Genomic DNA, 15,287 nt, shown 5'->3' with positions numbered 1-15,287 from the left:
AATTTGAAATTTTCACTGCATCTTGTATCCTAAGAACTAAATATCTTGTGTAGTGTTTTAAAAAATAACAAATATATCTCCAAAAAAGAAGTAATTGTATTTTTGGTTCAGATGTGATTTTATTAGAATGCAAAATGAGGAAATGCCAAAGGTCTTACCTGCAAGTCTTTAAAACCAGAAAAAAAGTCCTTCGTATCAGAGAGAGAGAGAAAGAGAAAGAGAGAGAGAAAGAGAGAGAGAGAGCCTGTAGTCCAGGAGGTTTAAGTGTTCAGGGTTCTATAGGTCTTTTGTTATGTTATTTTTATCATTAGTATAAGCTCTGAGATTCTTAAAGTTCCACTAGAATATGTGGTACTATCTATAGGCAAAGTACAGGTTCACAAAGCTTGTGGCAGGATCAGGGGATTTTTCCAGACTTTAGTGTTATTTGCAGCTCTGCTGCACCCAAGCAGCTTCAATAAAAAAAGCAGAGAGAAGAATCTATTTCCATAGAGAATGGAAGCTGAGGGTCAGATGAGGCTTGAGGTCTTTCCCTCCTCTTTCAAAGATCTTGTACTCTACATGCACTCAGGAGATGACTCATCAAGAAACCACCTCTGCTTCACATTAACTAGCAAGTTCTCTACTGGACAAAGAAAGGCAAAAGGGGTTCCCTTACTCTTCCTAGTTTTTGTTTTTCATTTAAATGTTTGAGTTCTGAAAGTTGTCATAGAATTTCGACTAAGTTAAAAATGATGGTCAGTGAGTAAATTTATATGATTTTTACATTTACAATGTGATACCCTTTGGAGTTTGTCATAATAGTTTTAGGATATATTTTCTCATCATCAAATACTCAAAGCATCCTTACATAAATGAAAGATAACATTTACCTAACACTCATTATATCATGAAACAATTGTTTTTAGAACTTAACCAGAATCCTTAGAGAAAAAGAACCCTTGTCTGATTAATAACATTTAAATATATTACAGTTCAACACAGCTATAGTAAATAAAGTCACTACCATGCTCACTGGAACTTTCTCCTTCTCTTCCTCATGTTACAGCTTATATACTATAACATCCTCTCTAGTGTTTTAGAGGTTTTGGCAATAAGTGTGCCTTTTCTGGTTTTAAATACTTGATTACATATTTAGCCATTATTTGAGCAGATTCAGTTAACAATTATCAAGTGCTTACTATGACAGTCTAGACAGAATAACAGATAGAAGGCTGGACTAAATCAGGAAGACTCAGGCTCCAGTCTCTCTGACAACTTGACCATTAGCAAACCACTTACACATCCTGAGCCCTAGCTCCCACATACAAGAAGCAGGAAGAGCAATAACAGCACTATTACCACCTATTATTACCACAGAGGGTGAAAACTCTATGTATGAAGTATAAAAACCCTAATCATGTATGGAAAGTGCTTTGCAAACTTTAAAGCATTATAGAAATGCCTGCTACTGTTATTATGCAAAATGCACACTGACAGACATAAAGACTTGAAACAAGATAGTTCTTGTCTTCACGGATCAACCACCATGCCACGCTTCTTTAGAAAAACGCCAGTCTAGCAAATGTTGTTAAGATTACAATTCTAGAATGCAGGTGGGGAGTGGGGTAGATATTGTTGTTTGTCCTCCATTCTCACAGAGGATCAATGACATTGGCAGGGTGATGTCATGACTTGCAAGTGAATTGGATTTAAGTGAGGCAGGGCTGTGAAAAGTCACCAGCCTCATTCTCTCTCCTCCAGGGTCATCTAAGTTCAGTGGCAAGACACAGGTCAGGACGGCTAGAGATATCTTCAGATGTCTTTTTAAGGTAAGGTCTTCCCCAGGTCTCAGTTGGTCTGAGGCAACAACCATTCAGTGAGCTATAACTCAGAGAAATAACATGGTATAAAATAGAACTATAAAATGGATTTAAAGTTAGTAGACTTTAGTTCTGGTCACAACTCTTGCCATTAATTTGTTTTGCAGCCTTAAGCAAAGTACTTCCCTGAAGAGTAAATATCTCTTGAAAGAAATAACATATATAAATAGTGCTTTGAAGACTTGAAAGTGCTTTCTAAATGTCAGTTACTATTCCTATGTTGGGAAAGCTAGGTGACACTGTGGACAGAGTGGTAGGGCTGGAGTCAGGAAGATTCACCTTTTTGAGTTCAAATATGGCCTCAGATACTTACTAGCAATGCAACCCTGGGCAAGTCATTTAACCCTGTTTGCCTCAGTTTCCCTATCTGTAAAATGAGTGGCAGAAGGAAATGGCAAACCACTCCAGTACCATTGACAAGAAAACCCCAAATGGGGTCACAAAGAGTTGTATATGGCTCAACAACAATTCTTACACTCCTAATATATGAAACTAGAGGGATAGAGTAGACCTTGATAATTTTGGTTAGCTCTAATATGCTATGACTCTATATACCATTAAGGGATTTTCATTCTTTTCATCGCCAACATATTCTAGCAATTCAGTCTATTCTCAAATCCTTATGGCAATTTTTCTGTAACAATTAAAAGAGAATTAAACTTAGTATCCTCAAATTATTTTAAACCTACAATAATACCAAGCTATTATCATAAGCCTTATTTTTTGATTCAGCTGCATGTACAACTACTATACTTCCTCAGGAGCTATTAATTTTTCTAGCTCATTGAACTTCACTAACTTAAGGCAATTAGCACTTACCATTAATAAGCAGAGAACTATCAGATCCTGGATATGAATAGTTTAGACGACCTGAAGGTAAAAGAAGGCCATTACTAAATTCATTTTTTGTAAAATCAGTGCTCAAATAGCTTAGATATATTAGATTGAAAACTGTAGTTCTTCAGGTAGTAAGATATAAATAAGTTATATTTGGGAAGGAATTTATTTTGTAACTAATGATAATTTTAAGACCCACAAAGAGATGGCTAACTTCTATGTCTTCTCATGTCAGATAGCAAATCATAACAAGGGTGTGTCAGTGGACATATGCATTAGCCTTTTTATATATAATTTTGAAACAGGACAGTCCGATAAATTCTGAAGTGTTACCATGAAGATATAAGATCACTCTTTACTTCTGAATCTCTATGCAATATACTTTTCTATAAACTACCTCCAGCACTATTACAAATTACAAGCTCATGTCCCAAATTAACATATACAATCTACATTTTTTTTCTCACAGGTGTACTTTTTTTTTCATTTGTTCCTTAAGGCATATATCACTTAAGAGTATGACTATAACACACATGTGACTCAATTCAAAAGCATGCCTAGACATTTTGGCATCCTTTAAGTTTTAAATATTTCCAAGTACAGGACAATATTGTTCCTCATAAACTGAACCAAATAAGTGTAATTTAAGTCTTTGCAAAAAAGAAAAAATTTCAAAATTAGTAATCCTCTAAAACAACATAAAATTTCCCTTCCTCTGATCATTCTAAATCTACAGGCTCATGATGATGAAACAGATTATGTATGGTGCTCTTCATTCTTCTAGAATGAATAATTTTGCTCAATTACATTTATGTTTTGGTAAAATGGTGAATAGCTGAGTCTTATAAGAGTAAATCAAATAAAATACAAAGATTATTCATTGTCTATGTGCAGGGAGCTACATTAAACTTTATAACATCACTATGACCACATTTCCAAGTTACCACATATCTAATGGAGGTTCCCTAAGTGCAAGTGGTAGAAAACAACCAGCAAAAAACCCTGACATCAAAATCTGTATTGACAGGGGAGTCAATACAAGAAAATTTTGGCCTCAGAATATTCTAACTTCCAAGGCACTACAGAAATTTTGAAAATATCTTAGGTAGTTCTGAGCCACACTAGGGAACCCTAATTATAGAATTTATATCCAGAGCCCTGCCAGACTCCCCAAGGGTATGGGGTGGAAAAAAAATGACACTACTGCACAGAAGATACTCCATGGTCGACAACATCTTTATATGCTAACATAATCTGCAAAATAACCAACTTCAGAAAATCTTTTCTGTTTTTAACAGCATACATCTCGTGATTTGTCAAATGTCTAAGTACCTTATTAGGGAGAGAGATTTTAGGAACAAAACTGATGACTCTTTAAATCTGGGTAAAAACAGACTCTGAAATTACTTTATATAAGCTGCAGTCAACTCTGTATCCAAACACAGAGAATATACCCTAGGCAACCGAGCTTTAAAACCTTCCTGTTGATGAATTATTAGATAAAATATTTGACAACATGTTGTTCCAAAGATTTTTTTGGTCCCTAAATAGGTTAAAAATGAAAATATTATAATTACTGAGAAGATATTCCAACTTTAAAGAAATCTCATTATAACAGATTTAATTCATGTTCATCCCTACTGAAGTCATATAAAATATAGCTAAAAGGGAACATTTATTTTAACTTACTTCACTGTCATAGAGTAAATGAATTAAGAAGACTCACAAAGAAAATCTTCCAAGGCTAGTTAGCCCTAACAAATACATGGGTCCTTTTATCAAAAACAAGCCTACTGGAAACTTTTGAAGGTGATAATGATAGTAAGAATAGTTAAATATGACAGGAACACTTATTAAAGCTTTTTGTGAAGTCCTATTGAAGCAATTATTTTAAGAATGAAACTAACTGTAATTAACTTTTTGCTCCTCAATCTTGGGAAGAATTCTTTGCTTAAACTCAGAAATAAGACCAAGAAAATCATTTATACTTTTCTTAGGGCAACTCTTTTTAAAATCAAATATTTCTAAATCATTACAATCAGTTTGAAATACAAACTCATAAGTCTCTGAGTACTGTGAGGGAAAGTGGGGGTTGGATGAAGGCAGTCTGTGCTATTTCAGAAAATTACCATTAATTATTACTCCTTCACGAATTCAACTCCAGTATTTTGCCAAAAATATAATCAGTGGAAACAGAACATTTTCCCTGACCTTTCCTAATGCCTTCTTCACAAGTCCTTCTCTCCTTTATTCCCCCTGGTCCTCAAACTAAGAAAAGACCAAAAAAATTATCTATTCATTCCCACCAGTTTGACTGTATCCCACACTTCTGAAAACCTTGTTGTCTCCATGCTGACTACTATATACATCATACTTAATATCCTAACTTTGGGCTTTAACATTTTACACAAGCCCAACATTCTCCCTTGTTTTCATCTCTCTCATGATTACTCTAACCTGTTATGCAAGTCAATTTTATTCCATCTCCTGCATTCTCTTCTCCCCGGCTAAAAGAAGTAAATTACTACCGCCACCCTTCTTCTGAGATAGTCTCCTTTATCCTATGAGCCTGACACATCCATCATTCCAAGTCTTGGGTCCATATCCTCAAATAAAACTTCTCCCAGAAGACAGACATATTACTATACTGTTGGCAGTTACAAATTGGTCTAACATTTCTGGAATACAATATAAAATCATGTAAGAAAAGTGACTGAACAGTGCATGCTCTTTGACACAGAGATACTATTGCTAGCATATACTCTGAGCATATCAAAGACAGAAAGGCTCCAAATATACCAAAGGTTATGGCAACACTTTTGTGGTAGCAAAAAAAATGAAAGCAAAGTGGGTGACTATTTATTAGTTTTTGCTAACTGCTAAACAAATTATGTCATACATGCTAATTTAATGGAACATTATAATGCTGTAAGGCAAATATAAGGAATCTGGGGAAATGAGGAAACTTTGAATTAATACACAGTGAAACAGAAACAAGAAAATTGTGTGTGTGTGCAGCACAATACAGGGATAAAACAGCAAAAACCCTGAACACTATGTAAATATAGTAACTAATATGGACCTATGGAAAGAGATAAGGTAATATACCATCCTCCTTTCATTGTATCGGCAGGGTACTATGGGGATGGAATGTTGCCTATATTACAAGACTATGATGATAAGGGAAGGGAGAAAAAAGAAAGAGAAGACAGAGAGAATGCCTAAGTAAGCTTCTCTAGAGAATTTGGGAACATTTTCCTACCAAATTCCATACAAACACGAACACACACACATATCTTTAATATTTCAGTGTTTAACCTTTACAGTTAAATATTTCAATTACTTCCTGAAGCCTTCTCTATATTAGATTATAAACCCTTAGAGTTTAGCTAGGTGGTGTGAAGGATGGAGCACCAGCCCCTGGAATCAGGAGAACCTGAGTTCAAATGGAGCCTCAGATGCTTACTAGCAGTGTGACCGTGGGCAAGTCACTTAACCCTGATTGCCTCCAAAAAAACCCAAACCCAAATAAACAAATAAAAAACCCATGTCTTTTTTATATGGTAGATACTTATACCTTATATTTTTGAAGCTGTGTATTCAATAATAATTAAACTCAATTTTTACAATGTTTTAGAAATGTATATATTAAATTCAAAAAAATAATTTAAGATTAGAATGTAACCTAAGACTTCAGTGTTTTTGAACTTAACTTGCTTATATATCCCCAAGTGTCATCATATACAAATGAAATACCAATCAAGGTACTTAAGAAATGTCTTTCTATAAACTGGATGGTAAAAATTCTATTAAATCAAACTCTACTTTCTACTAACTTACATTCTAAAACCAAATTACTCCAACAGAATAATCCTCAGCAAAGTACTGAAAAATTCTGGCAAAAGGGAAGAAGAGTTCATTAATATGGGGTCCAGAGTCATAGTTGTATTAGATTTCACTTTAGGGCATATCAAAACTGTGCTCTTAAATAAAATTAGCCTATAGTCAAGAGTATAGTGTGGGAAGGGTCTCCACCTGTCTCTCCTTTTTCCATCTTCTATTTTTTGCCAGCCTTACCCTGAACTAGACCATGGGCCAGACTTACTATTGACAGTAAAATAATGCCAGGGGGACCATCAGGTTCATAAGGCATGTATCAAATTTACTTTCTACTTTGTAAATTTTGTAATAGTTCATTTGTAAAAACCAAGCTTACAATATGAAATTCTTGTATAACCACAGTATTAGAGTTAAAATAATTTGTTCAAAATTTCTATTATAGCTTGTTGACTCTCTTTAAGAGTCTGAAATATACTCTTACGCCATTGACATCAGTGCCTACATTTTAAAACTAAAGAAAAATCTAGCAAACATCTATCAACATACATTTTTTTTCATGTGTCAAGCTTCTTTCACTAATACTGTCCCATATTCTAACTCAACACTATTTCAACATCATTCCATCTTGTGGCACAAATAAACATCTGAACAAATAAGCAAACTGCCAAGAATCAAATCTACTTAGAGGCAGAGATACTTTCCTCATCCACAGGCAATGAAAGGGACTTATTAGAAAGGGATACTTAAATTCTTAAGCATTTCAATAGGAAAAGATTCTCTCTGGTTTTAACCCAGAAAAGGCACATTGTTTCAAAGCTTCTAAGATCTGAGGCCATAGGAAGACAAAGGACAAAAATCAGCAGAAGAGTCCAAGGAAGCATTCCTAAACCCCAAATAAACCATTGGGGATGGAATGGTATTTTTAATCACTTCACAGAAGTCAGCAGTACTATGAATGTTACATCTCCCAAACTATTAGAACAGCAGCAAGATGAGACTTTACAACAGCAATTAATGAGAATTTCAAGATAATGAACAAGTATGCATAGTAGCTAGCAGTCAAATTACACCTGTCAAAATTGAGAAACCGCCACCTGACTAAAAGGAGATGGATTAAAATATGCAGAAGAGGACATACATTTTTGGATATGGCCAACCGGGAATTTGTTTTCCTCAATTCTGCATATTTATTTCAGTTTCCCCTCATCCTCTTTCTCATGTGTGTGAAGTGGATGGAAGGAGAAGAGAGGAGAAAAAGAAAATAAATGGTTGTTGATTTTTTTAAAAAATAAAATGTAATGCGAAACAATCAAGGACAAACTGGATAACTGTCACAAATAAGTAAAAAACAGTTATCTGAACTGAATGGTTTATGAAAAAGGGCTAGCTATAAAGCTTATCAAAATTCCTATAAACGAGTTATGTCACTTTTAAAAGATCAAGAACTTGAGATATAAAACATATTGGCACATTCTTCAAATGAACCCAGAGACAAAATTACAGATTTCCCCCTGGTTTGCCATAAAAACCATAAAGAATACAGGGTTACTTCCTTTGCAACAATTATTCTTCAAAAACAGAGCATTACTCCTACACAGAGAAAAGTCATGCCAAATCCATCCCAAACCACTCTTGCAAAAAAATACAAGGATATGGTCCTGACACTAACACTCAAAATTATTTTAAAAACTCATTATTTATGTTTACTTACATGTCAAGTAACACTAAGTATTTGTTTTATCTAAATGCCCTGCTTTCATTATCCTACATAGTGACTATATTTGAATTTCATTTGACCCTGTGAGATATTATCCTCGTTTTACAGTTGAGGAGACTGAGGCAAAGTGAGGTTTAAATGACTTGCCCAGGGTCACAGCTAGTAAGTTCCTGAAGTGACATTTGAATCCGGGTCTTCCTGACTCCAGGCCCAGTGCCTAAACACTTTCACTAGCTGCGTACTGGACCCAACAAATACTTACCAGTATCTTTCTTCATCTCAACCTTCACTATGTGATGTTACGCCAGGAAGAGACTAGACCTTGTAGATCTCTCAGCAGCTACTAGACTCCTGGAGCACCTACATGACATACAGTCGGTTTCTTCATTGACAGAAATGTGGAGATCTTATTGCTTTCTACACAAAGCATTTCTGGGCATTTCTCAAAAAAAAAAAAATTTAAAGTTCAACTATGAAAAATCCTAACTTAAAAGCTCTGATGTAGATTATCATTGCACATCTCTCCCAGCACAAGTTATGTCACAGTAATGCTGCTGCACCCAGGCTCATGTGACAGATTCACCATTCTTTTTAGACTGATGCCAAAACAATCTGAGTCATGCATAAATTTGGTCATGCTGCTCTTCTGCTCCAAATTCTTCAGTGCCTCCCGACTGAGCAAAGTTCAAGTTCTGCTGGCATCAAAGCCCTCTACAACTTGGCACTGCCCTGCCTTCCCAGTCTTTCTCACATTCACTGCCCTTTATAAACACCAGACTCAACAGGCCCTAAACATGGCCTGTACTTCTATGACTCTCTTTGTAGCTCACACTGTTCCCTAAGCCTGGAGTGTCCTCACTGCACCTGCTGAATTCTGACTCCACTTTTGAAGCCCCACTTAAATAATGCCATCTCCTCCACACAACTTTGGCTGATTCCCACCTTCAGTACCAATCTCCTCACCCAAATCCTACAGAGAATTTGGTTTTGAACTTCTCTAACATGTTTCTGTATTACTGTGAATTAGAGTTGTGTATTTTTGTCTTAGGCTTCTACCTCACTATCACATCCAGAGAGGCCGGAAATATGGCTTTCCTAACAGTAACTCATTTCACATAGTGTTTTAGGGTTTACAGTGAGCTTCACTCATAACATAGCTATTGAAGCATTATCCCCATTTTAGAAATGATCATCTGAGTTGCATGGAAGGTATGTGACTTAACCAAAACAGAATTCTATCCCATCCTGACTCCAATGACCATTCTATTATACTAGCTCTTCACTTGTTTTTATCTCAACTTCATACCTCCCCATTAATACCTATCACAATGCTTCATTTACCATAAACATGTAATAATGTTTGTTGACAGAATAGGCAAACCTAAGAAAGGTGATAAAGCTGTAAGTAGCAACCTGGCACCTGGAACAAATTCAGTGAGTGTGGGGGTAGGGAAAGGAATCCTGTGTATGGCTCAGGTATATTGGAAAGAGGTATGACTGGAATGAAAACAGGGGTTGGGATGAAGAAGACCCCACCTAAGCACTGACACAGCTGATCTGATTATAGTCCAAGGTCCCTGGAGGCATGTTGGAAAGGGTATACAGGTATAGCTGGTAGAGAGGAGATTATAGATGAAGTTATGAAGAAGGTGGTGTGAGAGGGTAAAATGAAGCCTGGCTGGGACTCTTCCTGAAGAGATTCCTGGAGAGGCTATCACTAATTATAAGAATGGGTCCCAAGATTTGGTGTGAATGATGAGACAGACCATGGAGGAGGTGGGTAGAGACAACAAAGTGTTCCCTTACTGTGAGAAGACACCCTGAAAAAGAGTAGTGTTTATGGCCATCACAGCCACAAAACATGGAAAGACAACAGTCTGAGGCACACGAAAGGGATAGGGAAATATCAAGTCTGTTAGAGGGAGGCATCTGGAAGCTAGGGATGGAAAAGCATGTCCTCTGGGAGAAGGAATGATGCCCTTCCAGGACACTGGTCTCTGGGGCAAAAACTCAGCTTTCCAGTTGATAGCTACATGCTATTCTCAAACTGTCAAAAACTATAAGCCTTCAAAATTCTATTAATTGGAATAATAGTGGTAGAGTTTACATTCATTTCCAGATGGTGAGTTCAAGACTGAGATGCAGTCAAGTAAAACATCAGGTGTCAGGGTGAGATTTATCCTATCGACATTCAGGTCTTCTCTACCCACCTAGCTCCTTCCACCTCCCCCCGCCACCCTTTAGTTATGTTCAGAGTCCTGCTCACCTGGAGAAAGACATCCCACATCTTACCAATGTCTCTGTAGCTCAAGTAGGCAGTACAAAAGAGCTGGAAATGATCTTAGAAAACTATGGTGATTGGGGCAAGAATCTCAAGGCAGGAACCTAGACCACAATTGGAACCAGCAGCATGGGAACAGAGGGTAAATCTACTGCTCATTCATAGTTAACTTATTATGCTTCAATGAATCATATGGTCATTAAAAATCATTTAAGTCCTATGAATGAGATTAGAGGTCATGGGAGGTTTCTCTAAGGTGAAATGAAGATTCAGAACAATTTTCTCCTTTTTCTTAATTTTTGAGCATATTGCAGGCCATACTCCCATTCATTAGAGAACTAAGCCTAGTCACTGAGCCCCTGAGCTCAATAAAAGTGAGGTGGTAGAAAGATGGTAGTCTTAAGAGCTTGCACGCAAGTAACTTCTAGTAAAGAAGTAAGATACTGTAGCCAATGAGAAAACATATGCATAAGCACTGATTAACCTTTGATACAGCCATGGGACTGGTGGTCAGAGGGTGCAAAGGGGCAAAAATACTATATACCTTGCTGTTTAATTATGTGGTAGCTGGCTTCTCTGCAGAAAGTAGGGGAACGAAATGAATATTTATATAGTGCCTACTATGTGCCAGACATTGTCCTAAATGCTTTTCAAATATTATCTCATCTGATACAACAATCCTGCAAGGCATGTGCTGCTATTATCCTCATTTTACAGTTAAAGAAACTGAGGCAAAGAGGATAAGTGACTTGCCCAGGGTCATAGCTAGTATCTGAAACCATACTGAACTCAAATCTTCCTGAGTCCAGGCCTGGTGCTCTATCCACTGTACCACTTAGCTGTAGATGGATAAGACTTCCATGGAAAGGTACTACCATATGCACACATAAGACATATCACTTGTTTCAAACTAAAACTTGGTAATGACCATATGGATCACTGATGCTTTCTTTTTAAAAACAAGGAAACCAAAGGCTAGGGCAGTAAACTGAGTGACTAGCCTAAGAGTATACTATAAAGTTTTATGTTAGAAGAACAGAGTTTGAATCCCAGTTCTACCACTAATTTGCTACATGGCTGGGACAAAACTCTTTTGGCCTAAGATTTATCATCTAGAACAAAAGGAATATTGAGCAGATCATCTTGTAAAGTAGGTCCTATCCAGTTCTAATTTTTGATGAGTTATATGACTAGCTGGTAGCAGAGCAGGTACTAGGCACCATGGTTCCCAAACCACTTCTTCGTCTTCAGTTTCTCGATACACAGGAAGGTTTGGTGTAAACTAACAACCTCTAATCATAGTTTTACCAAGTACTTCCAGTGGCAATTAATCAGAAACAGAAGCCATTTTTTGGTTCATACAACCATAGTTCTAGAGACACTGTATAGTTCAATCAGAATACAAAACTCAATAGTGAATATTTTTTTCTTCAAGTAGGGTTTTTCTCCATAATATGTTCTTTGCATTTGCTTTTGGCTTCTTAGGAACTAAAAAAAATTTCTACTAATTAGTTGACTTCTTCCCTTTCCCTATATGCAGCAACCGGCATCATCACAGCTACCTTTTAAAGAGGCTAGGGAGCCAGGTTCCCTTCAGAGCCCCACTAATGTTCTTAATAGGCTGGTTACCAGGTGACACCTGGAACTAAGCAAGCCTTGTTTTTAGCAAGGAACCATAACATGTAACTAAATAAAATCAATCTTCAATTCTACATAAAGCCAGATATAGCACAGATAAATGACATCTTGACTCAAGGAGCACATTTTAATTTTGGTAGTTACAGTTCCTTCACCAAATCATTTACTCTTAATAAGCAACAATTAGAGTGATTTGAGTTTTATAAATGATAATAAGAGGAGGAAAAGGATAGAGAATAAAAAGACATAACTCACAAACTGGGTATAGAGTTTCTGAATAACAAAAATAAATTGTAGACAGGTTTTAAGTAGAAATCTCTATCACAAAGTGATAATTTAGTAGACATGGTTATTCAACTGGTCCCTTCTTCTTACTGCCAAATAAAATGCAAAAAAAAGTCTTGAATATAAGAATTATAAAGTAGGTGCCTTTGCATTAAACTTCTCTTTCAAAGAAAGTTAGCGAATAATATTTGCCAAGATGATATGACAGAATCATTGAAAGACTTCAGGCAATTCCCTGTTGGATTAATTCCACCACAAAGAGTTTTATTTGACCCTTATTAATATCCTAGGAGGGGTACAACAATTCAGATAGAATGACAGTAAACTCTAAGAAATTACCGTTTAGAAGACATAATGATACTGATAAAATAAAAATTACAGACAATATGGATAAACAAACATAATTACACAGAAGTATCAAGGATGCTGTTAGAGATGTTATAAGCAGGAGGAAAAAAAAAGAGAAGGGCCCATCATGTAGCAACTGTGAGAAACAATCAAGGGATATCCTGTGTGGCCCACAGGTATCCATGCAATGTCAAGGAATCTAGGGAAAAGCCCTCAGGCATACTGTGTGACTCTTCTATAGAGGATTTACAGGAAAACATGCACAAAAGTCACAGTGATCTGCATCACTGAAAGGTGTCCCCACATAAGTAAAGCCGAACAGGTCCACTGAAGTACTGACATAATCTTGATGGATGTCATCATTTTTACACATTAAAAAATTCCCTTAAATATCTATACATGACAAACCTTGGAAAACTAAACATGTGGTATTCAAATTTTACCTTTGAGGAAAATACTGCCATTTAGTTTGTACATATGGTTAGATGTGTACGCACACATTGAAGTATGAATGCACAGTACTAATTTCAAATGCAAGAACATGCAAAAAAGAAATCTGTCAATTTATCACTAACATTTCTCTGAAAATTATGATATGTAATTTTTTTTTCATACTCTGATATATCACACCATATCTTAGAATCCTGATAGGTCTCAAAAAAAAAAAGGTCCCAAGAGCCTAACATGAAATTCTACATTGAATTCTTCCTGAAGGCCCTACTTATCTCACAAAATAGCTCCGTACACAAAATAAACTGCTAAAAAAGGTAAAGTATTTATGTAAAGCTCATATTCAAATATTCTAAATTTAATCAACTATATTGTACTCGCTTCATGCAATCACTAAGGGCAACAATGAAACAAGATTTTGAGAATGGAAATCGTTTAAAACAAAACGATTTGAACATAAACAAGTTTTTAAGTGACGCAGAATCTATATTGTGAAGTGATTCTTATTTTTATGCTGTACTCTTTACCAATTTAGCATAATTGGGAAGCAAGTATTTGCTAATACACAGCATACATCTCTATCTATATATAGTGCATAATATATTTTATGTGATATATTCTATGTATTTTAACATGCAAATTATATGTTGTATATTTATATTATACATAATATGCATATGACATACATATTTATAATATATAGTACCTATAATATACATATAACACATTTACAATATATATTTGCAAAATATTATATATGCATATTGTGCATAATATGTGTGTAACATTATTATATATAATATACACATTATAAATATGAGTAAATTTATATAGATGTACGTATATGCATATATATGTGTGTGTATGGAGACAGAAATAGAAATAGAGACAGAGAGATATACTGGGGCCAAGCAAATTTATCTATAATTTTGTTCACAAAATTTGTGGATAGGAGAAAATAATAGTAAATTATTAGGCTTCTTCCAAACCTTAATAGGAGGTAATATGCAAATAGGTCGTATCAGCATTCAGAAATATACGTGAAATACTGAACCAACACTAAAACACCAAAGCCATTACTGAGGAGCCATTTGACACAATCAAAAGTATACACCAAAGTTCACAAACAACTCTTAGGGTCTTCCCTGGGGTTTTAACCAAAAGACTACTGCAAATACAACCTGTAAAAGTATTACAAGTTTAGCAAGCAACAACTGCAATACAGTGATCCCTGCCTGCACCGAACATAGCCTCTCCAAAGAATCATACAAAACCCTCTTTGAAAGCAAACAAGTAACCAGATGATGGTTAGTTTCAATTGATTAAAAGTTGGCCAAAAATCTCACCCTAGTAATAAAAATAAAATATGTGCCACACCTTCATTTACCCTTCTTTTTTTCCTCACCCACAAGGTTACCTCAAAAAGGAATCCCAGATCCCATCAGGCAGGCAGACACAGCAACACTAATCAAAGGCCCAAAGGAAAGGAAATTTTAGAATGTTCCATTACAGAAGCAACATGCGGGGGCATGCAGGAAGAAAGAAACAAAAACCTACTTCTTTCCTTAACATCTACTTTAAAAGCTAATTATTATTTTGATATGTTCTTTGTGCTATTATTTATAAGAATCCTAAGTACTGAGTAAATTTCCACTTTTGAGCAGTTCTTGAGAACTCCCCTACTATGGTTTGCATCACTTGGTATCATCCAAACCATTCAAGAAACAGCCAGATGAGTTCAGGAAGTTTAGCCACATGAAGCCCATGTTAAAGCTTTTAACTTCTCTTTTGGCCACAAAATGTACAGGCACCTAGAATGATAAAAAGTTAGAACTAAAAGGGAAAATATAAGTCATCTGGTCCAACCTCCTTACTTTATATTAATCAACTACCAAGCATTTAATAAATGCTTATTATGTGCCACACACTATGTTAGGTGTATATAGGAAAGAGACTGATGTCAGAGAAATAAAGTTCCTTGCTCATAGTGACACAAACCATTGAGCCAGGAGCAGAATCCAAGTCTCCT

General features: G+C 35.8%; 1 protein-coding gene across 5 annotated transcripts in view; it reads right to left on the bottom strand.

Moving 5' to 3' along the window:
• CPEB4 (cytoplasmic polyadenylation element binding protein 4) overlaps positions 1 to 15,287 on the bottom strand; it is an 80,659-nt gene that overhangs the window by 29,421 nt on the left and 35,951 nt on the right. For 3 of the 5 annotated variants that reach the window (XM_072630994.1, XM_072630993.1, XM_072630995.1), the window contains exon 4: positions 2,682 to 2,732. The exons of the other annotated variants lie outside the window; for them this stretch is intronic. In XM_072630994.1, coding sequence (XP_072487095.1) covers positions 2,682 to 2,732 — 51 coding nt within the window. The remainder of the gene's footprint in view (positions 1 to 2,681; positions 2,733 to 15,287) is intronic. 5 annotated transcript variants of the gene reach the window in all.

This window comes from Notamacropus eugenii, chromosome 1, assembly GCF_028372415.1.
Source record: "Notamacropus eugenii isolate mMacEug1 chromosome 1, mMacEug1.pri_v2, whole genome shotgun sequence".
Taxonomy (NCBI): Eukaryota; Metazoa; Chordata; class Mammalia; order Diprotodontia; family Macropodidae; genus Notamacropus; species Notamacropus eugenii.
This window is presented reverse-complemented; position numbering and strand designations above follow the sequence as displayed.